We start from the raw sequence: 12,942 nt of genomic DNA, 5'->3' as shown, positions 1-12,942 counted from the left end.
AGGACAGCTGGACATACAAAGGTCAGAGGTTGTCTAAGGAGGGGGTCAGCCAAAGGACCAACTGATGGATTTACAGACATCAATCACATCACAGGAGACAAGTCTGTTTGATCTTATACAACCATATGAAGAGAAGGCGACCAGAACAGCTAGGCACCCTAAAGCTAAAGGAGATGAAAGACACCAAAAGGGACACATGGAGTTAATTACAGGGTCTGAACACAGGCCACAGGAAAGGGGGATGTATATTATCTTTAGGTCAAAGGAAGGGTCTTGTCATCATTATAATCTGGCCGAAAGCAGATGTGGGCGTTATTGGGCTGAACAAGCAGGAAGCACGGATTGGGATGTAACTTAATTTGCACATGGGAGGGACTTATATGGTAGGTGTATAACTCAGAGCGAGGGCTCTGAAAAAGTGTGTGTGTTCCGCGGACCGCTCCGGCTTAAGATACTGTTGTATTAAAAGTCTACATTGATTTTCACAAAGTTCCTGGTTGTGTCATATTTGAACCGATTTGCCACTACACCTCCAACACTCTACTCAACAAATTGGATGAGGTCTATCACAGTGCCATTCGTTTTGTCACCAAAGCCCCATATACTACCCACCACTGCGACCTGTATGCTCTCGTTGGCTGGCCCTTGCTTCATACTCGTCGCCAAACCCACTGGCTCCAGGTCATCTACAAGTCTCTGCTAGGTAAAGCTCCGCATTAGCTCACTGGTCACCATAGCAGCACCCACCCATAGCACGCGCTCCAGCTGGTATTTCTCACTGGTCACCGCCAAAGCCAATTCTTCCTTTGGCCACCTCTCCTTCCAGTTCTCTGCTGCCAATGACTGGAATGAACTGCAAAAATATCTGAAGCTGGAGACTTTTACCTCCCTCACTAGCTTTAAGCACCAGCTATCTGTCAGAGCAGCTTACTGCACCTGTAAATAGCCCAGCCAAGCTACCTCATCCCCATACTGTAGTTATCTTGCTCCTTTCCACCCCAGTATCTCAACTTGCACATTCATCCTCTGCACAGCCTACCATTCCAGTGTTTTACTTGCTATATTGTAATTACTTTGCCACCATGTCCTAGTTATTGCCTTACCTCTTATCCCACCTCATTTGCCCATGCTGTATATAGATCTTCCTACTCTATTATTGATTGGATGTTTGTTTATGCTATGTGCAACTGTATTGTCGTATGTGTCGAACTGCTTTGCTTTTATCTTGGCCAGGTCGCAAATGAGAACTTGTTCTACCTGGTTAAATAAATCAAATACTAGAGCACACGTCTCTTCACTCTGGGTAGTCAATCCCAATGAAAGCACTGCACGCACTAGTACAGAATGTTTTATTTAGGTTTACATACAGACACTCTCTGTAGAGAGCCATGCTACTGTAGTATGGTCAAATGCAAAACCATGCTCTCATTCCAGCTCCTATTGAAAAGAAACATTCGCATAATGTTAAAGTAAAACCGTTACACCGTTAACCCATAAATCTTAGTCTTCAGACTAGTTTGCAATCAAACCTACAGTAGTATATATATTTTTTTTTACTATTGTAGTGCAAACTGTTCATGTAATTTAAAATATCCTGGACAAAACCAGTTGGCATACAAACAAGTTCAGAACAAATTACTTAAGTTATTTGTTCTCACCCTGTTCCCGTCCTTCATTCACAAATCGTAAGTGGATCGTCGCTGTTCAATTGAAAGCACCAGGGTCATGTTCATTAAGCACAAAACAGAAACTGGGAGGTACAATCAGTACCAATAAGAAACTAATTTTCCTTTTGCTACAATGTGCTCTAATGAACACCAACCAGGAGACATGCCTGAGCCAACAGAGCTTCCTTCAAAATGAACAAACAACCAAAATGTAACTATTTTGACCTTTGGGGAAAGCTATTTTGCGTGTTTGAGAGACTACGTTGCAGTTCACGACTACAGACTGTCTGCTATACAAGTTATAATCAGTAGTCATTTAGGATGCAAGATGAGTCAGCAGTCACCAACTGCAATGCAGTCCATCTCAAACACCAACTTCGTATCCTGTAATAGAGTGTGAGGTGTTACCGTTGATACAGTACAGCTCACAAGCCACCTTCAGTCCAGACTACTGTTGAATGCATTTCTGTTGGATGCGTGAGATGAATTGCATGGTCACATGCTGCTTAAGCCTTACAGCATACATTTTCTCAACTAAACCAACTTCAATGTTGGCGGTCCAGCTGAAGAAAAGGCCTCCCCATACAGTAGCTATACATTCTTACTATATGCTCTATTTGTAAGTACACTATGCATGCGGCGGGCAAATATGCATGTGTGAATGGGCAGGTGCCTTTGTTCCGCAAACATGCACAGGAATCTCAGCATACTGTAAATGCCAAATGTTCCCAATACAGCTGATAGTATTTTAAATATATGTTTTTGTTATGATGCATTGTCTTAAAAAGCACTACTATTGAACAGAAGATTTCCCCCACTGGGAAAAAAAAAATGCTTAAAGGTAATTAATTACAACACGCTCAATTAAAAAATAAAAATAACAGCAACGACAGAGTATGTGACACTTACAGCGAGATGTGAGCTGAGGCATACTGTACCAATGAAAACTCCATAATCACCGATACTGTGTAAACCTTCACAGAAACATGGGCCGAATAAAAAAGGACCACAGCGAGTACACAAACCACAAGGGCGTGTATCACACACACACACACACACACACACACACACACACAAGCTGTGCATGTTCCTGTACCTGTCAGGGTGATTGTCTGAGAAAAATGAATGGAAATGCACATGGACTACAGTTAAAGAGGGTTAGGACTGTTAGGCCATCTTCAGTCTATCACTACTGGACTTATGTCAGGGGACACCCTGGCATGACGAATGGGAGAACCATGGGGTTGGGTTGATGTTGGTAGGTGACATTATCAGAAGGCCTGGGGCTACAGGAGACTGCAGGCCCGGTACATAGTCATTCCGGAGGGGGAGGTGATGTGAAGGGAGACGCTCTCATTGGCTGAGATGAAGAGGACAGTGCCCCGGCTCAGGGTGATGTCAGAGAGGGCAGCGGCGGAGGTGCCGGTGGCCTCGCCCTCAATCACCAGCAGGATGCCCGCACAGTCCACCGGGGCCACCGTGTACTGCCTGACTGAGGCTGGCACCTGGAGAGAGAGACAGAGACAGAGAGGTGGGGGAATGAGGGGAAGCAGAGGACAAAGGGAATAGGGGGTTGGAGAAGGAGGCAGACAGAGGTCGGGAGAGAGAAAGGGGGGAAAGTAGAGAAGAAAACGATATTACATTTAATTTATGAGACACACGAACAAATATGTAATGGCTTACTACAAGAGACCCAAGACTCAAAACAGAGAATATTGTCAAGGCAGAGTATAACTGTTTGTGTTGTCTGGCGTGACAATGACCATAGGAGTTGGCAAGACACACAAACCGATCTGGGAACAGGCTAAATGAGTAAGTAAATTACCTGTATCCTCATGACAGTGAAGTCAGGAACAGGGGGATCATAGAGGTAGACAAAGGGGTCTGAGGGGTCCTGTATGGAGGGGAAGATCTTGGCGCTGGCTGGAGCGGGGCTGTAGTTCAGCATCTCACACAGGGTGTTGACGTCGATGAACTTGGGCGTCAGGCCGGCGCGCACCGTGTTGTCTGAGCAGGCCATGCACTCGATGCAGTCTGAGTAGCATTATGAGAGAGAATTGTGATAGGACACTTTCTTTCAAGTACACTTTATAAGAAAAATAATCTTTTTAAAGATCAGAATTCTCACTGCTCTGTATTTGAGATTCATTGTAACTTTACATGTCAACATAATGATATAATTAACATAAAATGTCATAGTTTAAAATGTATTTCAATAGGTAACCTCATTGTATAACAGATCCACATACTGATATAGCACCCAAAGTGTAGTTGGAAAAAATAAAAAATAAATCAATTTAAGGGTCTGAAGCTCTATACTTTGGAAGCAACAATACAAGTGAGCAGAATATTTTTTCTACTGTATTATTCAGCACATGGCCAAAAGTATGTGGACACCCATTCAAACATCTCATTCCAAAATCATGGGAATTAATATGGAGTTGCGCGCAATGAGTTTCCACTGCTCCAAAGTGCAATGGTGGCGAGCTTAAACCACTCCAGCCAATGCTTGGCATTGCACATGTTGATCTTCGGCTTGTGTGCAGCTGCTCGGCCACGGAAACCCATTTCATGAATCTTCCGACTAACATTTGTGCTGACGTTGCTTCCAGAGGCTGTCTGGGACTCAGTAGAGTGTTTCTACCGAGGACAGGTGACTTTTCAGCACTCGGCGGTCCTGTTTTGTGAGCTTGTGTGGCCTTCCACTAAGAGTTGTCAGAAAAACAGTTGACCGGGGCAGCTCTAGCTGGGCAGAAATTTGACACTGACTTGTTGGAAAGGTGGCATCCTATGACAGTGCCACGTTGAATGTCACTGAGCTCTTCATTAAGGCCATTCTACAGCTAACTTTTGTCTATGGAGATTGCATGGCTGTGTGCTCGATTTTATACACCAGTCAGCAATGAGTCTGCGGGAATAGCAAAATCCACTATATTGAAGGGGTGTCCACATACTTTTCTATATATAGTGCATTTCCATTGTTCTCTAACAGCCTATCAATACACATCTAGTTGACTTTCTAAGAATCTGCCTGGTTGACCCCTGACCTCCATTGAGGTACGCGTGCGGTTCATTGGCACCCAGAAACATGGCGTCGCCGGGCTCCAGCACAATGCGGTTTAGGAAGTAGATGGAAAAACAGCCGATGTCACCCGGATACTGGGAGTGGAGCCGGAGCAACAGTTCACTGTTACTGTCTGATGTGTCCTTCCCTGCAGCAGCTGAATGAGGTACAACAGGTAAAACAAATGCCTTTAGCATAGGGTCGTGTTCATTTGGGCATGCAATGAAAATGTTTCGCTACAGAAAATAAAAACAAGTCCCTCCCAGTTTCAGTCCATTTAATGCAGTGAACAACCCATCTCTCGTGAAAGAGATTTGTATCTCAAGACCAACCTGGATAAATGAAGGTTTAATATTACACAGAAAGATGTTTTGGTGCAAGAGGTCCTTTGGAAAACTTGACTAAGCATTATGCAGTAGAAAATATACTCCTTGGGAATAAATGATATACAATCTCATGTACTATTGGTTACAGGGGTTAAAGAAAAGGAAATAGTTTGGGGCCAAGTTAACCTCCATTTCATGTAAGAAAGTCATGGCCATCATGGTTTAAGGGAAAGAGCATAATTTTGTACATGTATTAAACTGAGAGTTTGACCAATTCCAGTCCCCTTGCTTAGTGGGTTGGGGTTCTTCTTGGGAGAATTTGTATGTCGCAGGACAGAGAAGTGCAGTTCTAGGAACTTTTTAAAAGAACATTCTACTCCAAAATGATATTTTTCTAATTAATGCTGACACCATGTAAACATAAATGTGACTTTACCATATTGAACCATGCATATAAGAGCCCATGTATGATGTGCTATAAGCATGATCACCTGTAGCCTAACTGACGCAGCATAGTGGCTATCAAATGTACACACAATATCCTGATTATTATTAGTACATAAATTATGAATCATTCACTCAAATTCAATTTCTATTACAAAGTACAGTGCCTTCGGAAAGAATTCAGACCCCTTGACTTTTCTCACACTTTGTTAAATTACGGTCTTATTCTAAAATGGATTAAATTAAATTGTTTTCCTCAATCTACACACAATACCCCATAATGACAAAGCGAAAACAAGTTGACATCTTTGCAACTGTATTAAAATAAACAAAAATGCCTTACTGACATAACTATTCAGACCCCTTTACTATGAGACTCGAAATTGAGCTCTGGTGCTTCCTGTTTCCATTGATCATCCTTGATGTTTCTACAACTTGATTGGAGTCCAACTGTGGTAAATTCAATTGATTGGACATGATATGGAAAGGCACACACCCATCTATATAAGGTCAGACAGTTGACAGTGCATGTCAGAGCAAAAACCAAGCCATGAGGTCGAAGGAATTGTCCATAGAGCGCCGAAACAGGATTGGGTCGAGGCACAGATCTGGGGAAGGGTACTAAAACATTTCTGCAGCATTGAAGGTCCAAGAACACAGCGGCCTCCATTCTTAAATGGAAGAAGGCAAAATTTAGCAATTGGGGGAGAAGGTCCTTGGTCAGGGAGGCGACCAAGAACCCGATGGTCACTCTGACAGGGCTCCAGAGTTCCTCTGTGGAGATGGGAGAACCTTCCAGAAGGACAACCATCTCCGCAGCACTCCATCAATCAGACCTTTATGGTAGAGTGGCCAGACAGAAGCCAGTCCTCAGAAAAGACACATGACAGCCTGCTTGGACTTCGGGGAAAGATGAACATAGCAAAGGTGAGATCCTTGATGAAAACCTGCTCCAGAGCGCTCAGGACCTCAGGCTGGGGCGAAGGTTCACCTTCCAACAGGACAACCCTAAGCACACAGCCAAGACAACGCAGGAGAGGATTCAGAACAAGTTTCGATGTTCTTCAGTGGCCCAGCCAGAGCCCGGACTTGAACCCGATCGGACATCTCTGGAGAGACCTGAAAATAGCTGTGCAGCGACGCTCCCTATCCAACCTGACAGAGCTTGAGAGAATCTGCAGAGACGAATGGGAGAAACTCCCCAAATACAGGTGTGCCAAGCTTGTAGCGTAATACCCAAAACGATTTGAGGCTGTAATCGCTGCCGAAGGTGCTTCAAAGTACTGAGTAAAGGGTCTGAATACTTATGTAAAATGTGATGTACAAAAAGAACGAACAGTTTCAAATATTTCTAAAAACCTGTTTTTGCCTTGCCATTATTGGGGTATTGTGTGTAGATTTGAGGGGTAAAAAACAATTTAATACATTTTAGAATAAGCCTGTAATGTAACAAATGTGTAAAAAGTCAAGGGGTCTGAATACTTTCCGAATGCACTGTATATCATTGCTCCTTTAAGTAGTATGTTGTGCAGCGGCGCCTCCCTAAACCATGCATGAAGCTCCAGTTGTAAAACAGCATTTGTAAAACGATACCACGCACGCAATTGAAGTAGAGAAATAAACAGTCATGTAAAAGTGGGATCCATATCTAACAAGATGCAAAACTTCTTTCCAAAGATTTACGCTGATCTCAAATCCTCTCCGGAATCCATACGACGGCACTCCGTCACTCAGAACTTTAACCCCTATTATCTTTTTATAACCTCTTTTTGAAACGTACGCAAGAAAGTTGAGGCCTGGTCCCAGATCCGTTTGTGCAGTCTTGGCAACTTTCCTGGCTGTTGCCAAATCGGTCATGTTTGGCTTGACATGTCAACGACCATAGGAGTTGGTGATACAGAACAAACAGATCTGGGCGTCTACCCACATGAAGAAGTGTATGGTGTCACAAAAACAAAATGCTTATCGTTTGATGCTCACCTTCCTCAGTGACTCTTTTCACCAGCATGTTGAGCTGGTCCACAAACACCTTCTTCTCACAGTTCATCATGCGTGTGAAGCACTTCTTCAGGGCCAGCGAGGTGCGGTCCGCCTCCCCTCTACTGCTCACCAGCTCCCCTGCAGTCTCGCTCCCTACAAGAGCGTGGAATTCTGGCACGGCTGGGGGGGCGCGACACACACACATTTTACACTCTCGGCAAACTTGAATACAATCCTCGGATGGATTGTAACAGTCAAGGCCGGCTCTAGCCTTTTGGGGGCCCTAAGCACGATTTGGTTGGTGCCCCCCAAAAAAAAAATGAGTGGCTCCCCTCTTGGCGGAGGAGAGAAACATGTGCAGTTTTAAAGTACATTTCCTACAATTTGAACGGTAACAGTTAGCTGTGGATAAAATAAAAGCGTGGGGAGAGGGCTTTGCCTCCCACAGAGAGTGGTGCCATTTTTGGGCCACTCCTCCGCATTCCCCATACTTTTGAATGCACTGCTAAGTGATACAATCCGTTTCCACTAGCATTGCTATATTCTCCAAAGATGCTAGCCAGAATATTCTAGATGTCGCTAAATAACCAGGTAACAAACTTAAATAGTTGAGGAAACGACCATACCCTAGGCAAGTCAAAATGAGCCAACACTTCAACAGAACTACCCCTTTAAAGGGATTACTGAGCATCATTGATCTCTATCTTAAAGTGAAGGAAATCCCTCAATTGAGCTGCTGTGCTGTTGAATACATTTTAAAAACATGGACTATAAAACACTGATAAGGGACAGTCTGCAAGATATGGGACTCACATTTGAGAAAGCCAATGATCTCTTCCACGGGCCTGAAGCCACAGAGGCCTTCAAAATGGGTGAGTGCGACGGCCATCTCAGGCTTGTGGTTGTTGTCAGGGTAATGCTCTGGAAACTGAGCATGGAGCCGTCCAGCCAACTCCTGGTGTGAGAGCCAATGGGAAAGTAGCAATTTGATTTAAAAAATGAAACAAGTTTAGAATAGAAACACAACAAAATACAACATATCTACATGTAACCCCCTCCTCCCCTTTGGTTTTTGGGTTGGTCAGTAGACATTAATTTTCCACTGAAGTGTGCCCTAATGAACACGACCCAGGACTTACCCTGTTCGGATGGGCCTGTATTGACAGAGCGGTGTTGACCGACAGGACCTTGAAGAGGAAGGGAAGCTGTCCCTGGAAGGTGTCTTTGACCTTTGACCCCAAACATGCTGGGTAGTCTGCAATCCACTGACCGAGCGTCCTCTGGGCTATCCGGTTGTCCTTGATGAGGGCGTCTCCTTTGGGGTGAGCACCCATCCAAAGCTGCAAGACACAGGGAGGGGCCGCATCATTGACCATACAAGAGTATTTCTTTTAAAACAGTTTAATATAAAGCATGAGCTGGCACACACCCAGAGATTATTATTTAGTGTAGAGGCGCTGACTGAGAATAAACTGTAAAAACAGAGACGCACACTCCATACGTATAACCTCCTAGTAATTTATTGGGTAAAACATTTCAGCATCACTGCCTTCTTCAGGGTCTTTGTTACCCAATACATTCCTGGGAGGTTATACATGGAGTGTGCGACTCTTTAAATATACATAAAAACAGGGTTAACATCACTTTGTGATTTAGCTTCGTCAGCCATTGTGATCAGGTTCTCTCAAAGATAGAAAAAAATACCTTTAATTTAGTTTGTTTTAAGTATGAAAATGTCAATAACATTCAAAGAATGATAAACAGGATATGAACACAGTTCAATAGAATGATCTTCAATGCATATACACGATAGCCTAGGTGCCATCTTAGGAAGCTATTGTTTAGGACCAGAGGATTGTCTCAAACAGGAGAAGGCACCCAGACTATTGACTATGGATGCTGATTGCACCACCCTGCATACCACCGCTGGCTTGCTTCTGAAGCTAAGCAGGGTTGGTCCTGGTCAGTTCATGGATGGGAGACCAGATGCTGCTGGAAGTGGTGTTGGAGGGCCAGTAGGAGGCACTCTTTCCTCTGGTCTAAAAAAAAAAATCTCAATGCCCCAGGGCAGTGATTGGGGACACTGCCCTGTGTAGGGTGCCATCTTTCGGGTGGGACGTTAAACGGGTGTCCTGCCTCTGAGGTCATTAAAGATCCCATGGCACTTATTGTAAGAGTAGAGGTGTTAACCCCGGTGTCCTGGCTAAACTCCCAATCTGGCCCTCAAACCATCATGGTCACTTAATAATCACCAGTTTACAATTGGCTCATTAATCCCTGTCACTATTCCCCAGGTCATTGCTGCAAATGAGACTGTTCTCAGTCACCTGGTAAAATAACAGATAAATAAAAAAATGTACCTTTATGATAAACCCTCCCTGTGAAGCTAAATAAAGAGTGACAGGGCAGGCATTGAGGGAGCTTGAAGGGTAAGAGACTCTCAGCCAAAGTCCTGAAGGGCTTTGTAAAAATTAAAATTATCTGCAGGACAGGAATGGGAAAAAACACCATAGGCTACACCTTCAGAGAGCGCATAAGGATTTATAAAATTATTGATTCTTTATTAAAATGTCATTTTAATATTTTATATAATTTACATTTTTATTCTGATTTCTATTCAGTTTGTGTTGAAAAGGTTAACACGGACAGACGAGGAAAAAAAATGCAATCAGGATTTTTTGGGGGGTGGACATCTGCCATTTACAGGGGAGAACGACTGCCTCCTCTCATTGAAGCCACGGTACTGCAGGCATTGTTAGCGGAAAACAGGATTCCCCCTTATATTGAATGGGAAAAGGAAGTTTTTCATGTCAATCTTTGTGTAAAAAAAATGTAATGTTTTGAAGACAATCATGGTAATAATAATAATTGCTTTTAATAGACCAGATGCATGTCCATGAACCAATTATTTTAAAATCACACAGTATAATTTACCTCTCAGATTCAAAGGGGTTGGGTTAAATGCGGAAGACACATTTCAGGTGAACTACTGACTAGGTATCACCCTATGACAAGCTATACAGGAACGGTGGGTCCCCCGCAGGACGGTTGAGCAAACATATGCTAATCACATTAGCCTGAGGTTGTAAGTAACAAGGACAGACATATCTGATACAGGCAGAAAGATTAACAGGAATTTAAGCTAACTGCACTCTCCAATTTACAGTAGCTATAACAGTGAAAATATAATATGCTACTGTTTGAGGAGAGTGCACAGTTATGAACTTGAAAATGGATTAATAAACCAATTAGGCACATTTGGACAGTCTTGATACAACATTTTGAACAGAAATGCAGTGGTTCATTGGATCCGTCTGCTGCCATCTAGTGGCCAACATTTTAATTGCACCTGGGCTGGAATACATTATGGCCTTTCTCTTGCATTTCAAAGATGGTACACAAAAAAAGCATATTTTAACAGATCTAATGTGTTATATTCCCCTACATTAAATTTAACATTTCCACAACCTTCAAAGTGTTTCCTTTCAAAAGGTTTCAAGAATATGCATATCCTTGCTTCAGGTCCAGAGCTGCAGGCAGTTACGAGTTGGGTGTGTCATCTTAGGCAAAAATTGAAAAAAAGGGGCAGATCCTGAAGAGGTTTTTAATGGCAGCCTGCAGTACCCCAGTCGGTCTTCAACTAAAGTTACTGAATGAGAAGGGGCAGCACTGTGGTAGCACGCAACTTCACTTCTTGGAGTAGCTCAAACTGTACATGTTATGTCTCCATGAAAAGCAATCTTAAACAACTTAATTTAGCTTAATCTGGCTATTCAGTCTTCACATGGGAATATTTTATTTGATAAATGTCTTTCATATTCTATTTGATTTCTTGTTTTCCTAAAAATATATATTTTTCCAATCGCATATGTCAAAAATATGAGCTTTAACTGTATTAGGGCAGAATTTTGGAGTGACATGGAAATCAACCAATAACATTTGGACTTGCAATGAGTGGGACTGTTTTTACTGGCTCTTCTTTAAAAATGTTTTACTCCCAACTTCTCCAATTCCTAGATACATCATTCCTGAGAGCATGAGCAGTAGCCTAGTTTTCCTTTGGTCTAGCTAGCTTTTGTTTTGTTGTGCAGCCACACATGTTATCAGGGAGGATGTTTCTGCTAATTTGTTAACGTCACCCTTCATGATTAACTTTCAAAAATAAGTTCTGTTTGAAATGATCATCACTTGCTCTTAGCTACCTCTGAAAATAATGCATTAATACTTTAGAGCACTGGTTACTGTGCGCAATGGGAAGTATATTGTACATTTCGAATTTGGAAATGCTTCATGTTTTTGTTATGATTGGGGGCCTACTGGCCTTTAATGAATGGGTCGCATTTAACAGTATGCTGTGTGTGACTGCTCTTTCTTGTGGCTGTGTATGCGTTTTTATTTTTAAAAAAAATATTCCCTCCTACACAGAGTGCGCAAATTATGGTCACCTTAGATGTGCCACTATTGTAGTTGCTAGACTATTGGTGAAGTTTGATGTTCAGGAATATTTTTACCCCCGCTAAAGGCCTAGGTCCAATAATCACAGTTCACCACTGTCTAAATCTTACCTCGGCATAATGTTTGTCAGCTTCAATGACAGCCGAGGTATCCCCACCTACAACCAGTTTGGCCACCTCACTGTCCAGACCGACCTTCCCCCATGCATAGTTCTGCACTGCACAGGATAGCGGGAATACTGTAAAATGAGAAAACAGAGATAGTAACTTTCAATATGAACAACATGCACACCAATTTTATCACAAGTCTACAATATGATTGAGAATTGCACTTTTGAGTAAGTCCCTCCGCACTGCAGAATCTGCAGCGTTCATTGAAAGCAAAACATCAGCTATTTTATAGGTTATTGAACTCAACCTTTTAATTCGAATATATCGTGTAAATAATGTGTTCTCATTTTCAGAATGCTAAACGATACACGATAACTAATGCGTTTACGTGCTCTATTATGAAGGTGGCTCGCATGCAGTAAACGTAATCTCTGGTAAAATTTCAATGGATGCTTGCGAACGAAGTTGCTTTACTTCATGTTTAAATACGAAAACATGCTCTGCTGTTCGATTGCGGTTATATGGCGACATTGTCGCTACATGTGACAGTGTCATTAAAAGCATTTAACGGATTAAATCAATACAAAAAAAAAAAGAGAAATATGTTTCACCTCTTACTTCCTCCATGGCTGCAGTCGGCTATCACTGTAGTTCTGACGTCTTTATATGGCCATGGGCTCATCCTATGCCGCGTTCAAAACAACTGGGAACTCTGAAATCTCTGACTTCCGACTTCAGTGCGTTCAAGACAAACGGGAACTCGGAGAAACATTTTTAATGGTCATCCAACTCGGAATAACAAATCGGATACTCTGTCATTTTTGTAGAGCACCGACTTTCCGACCTGAAAATCAGTTGGAGATTTCCGAGTTCCCAGTTGTTTTGAACGTGGCATG

General features: G+C 42.7%; 1 protein-coding gene across 1 annotated transcript; it reads right to left on the bottom strand.

Annotated features, from left to right (window-relative positions):
* Nucleotides 1-1,332: 1,332 nt before the first annotated feature.
* On the bottom strand, nt 1,333-12,763 carry mpi (mannose phosphate isomerase). Its single transcript, XM_024378941.2, has 8 exons — nt 12,658-12,763; nt 12,047-12,174; nt 8,621-8,821; nt 8,295-8,436; nt 7,482-7,661; nt 4,715-4,888; nt 3,493-3,701; nt 1,333-3,172 (listed from the first exon to the last, which is right to left on the bottom strand). Exons 1-8 carry the CDS (start codon nt 12,671-12,673, stop codon nt 2,954-2,956), a joined length of 1,269 nt encoding a protein of 422 aa, XP_024234709.1. The 5' UTR covers nt 12,674-12,763; the 3' UTR covers nt 1,333-2,953.
* Nucleotides 12,764-12,942: the final 179 nt, after the last annotated feature.

Source organism: Oncorhynchus tshawytscha, linkage group LG19, assembly GCF_018296145.1.
Source record: "Oncorhynchus tshawytscha isolate Ot180627B linkage group LG19, Otsh_v2.0, whole genome shotgun sequence".
Classification (NCBI taxonomy): Eukaryota; Metazoa; Chordata; class Actinopteri; order Salmoniformes; family Salmonidae; genus Oncorhynchus; species Oncorhynchus tshawytscha.
Note: the sequence above shows the minus strand (reverse complement) of the source record. Positions and strands in the feature narration are given on the sequence as shown.

Bases quoted from the DNA above. Each gene is read 5' to 3' on its own strand.
- mpi (XM_024378941.2), bottom strand. The intron at 8,822-12,046 runs GTAAGATTTAGA...TGTGTCTTGCAG, and splicing joins CTGACAAACATTATGCCGAG to CTTTGGATGGGTGCTCACCC. The intron at 8,437-8,620 runs GTAAGTCCTGGG...CTCTCACACCAG, and splicing joins TACAGGCCCATCCGAACAGG to GAGTTGGCTGGACGGCTCCA.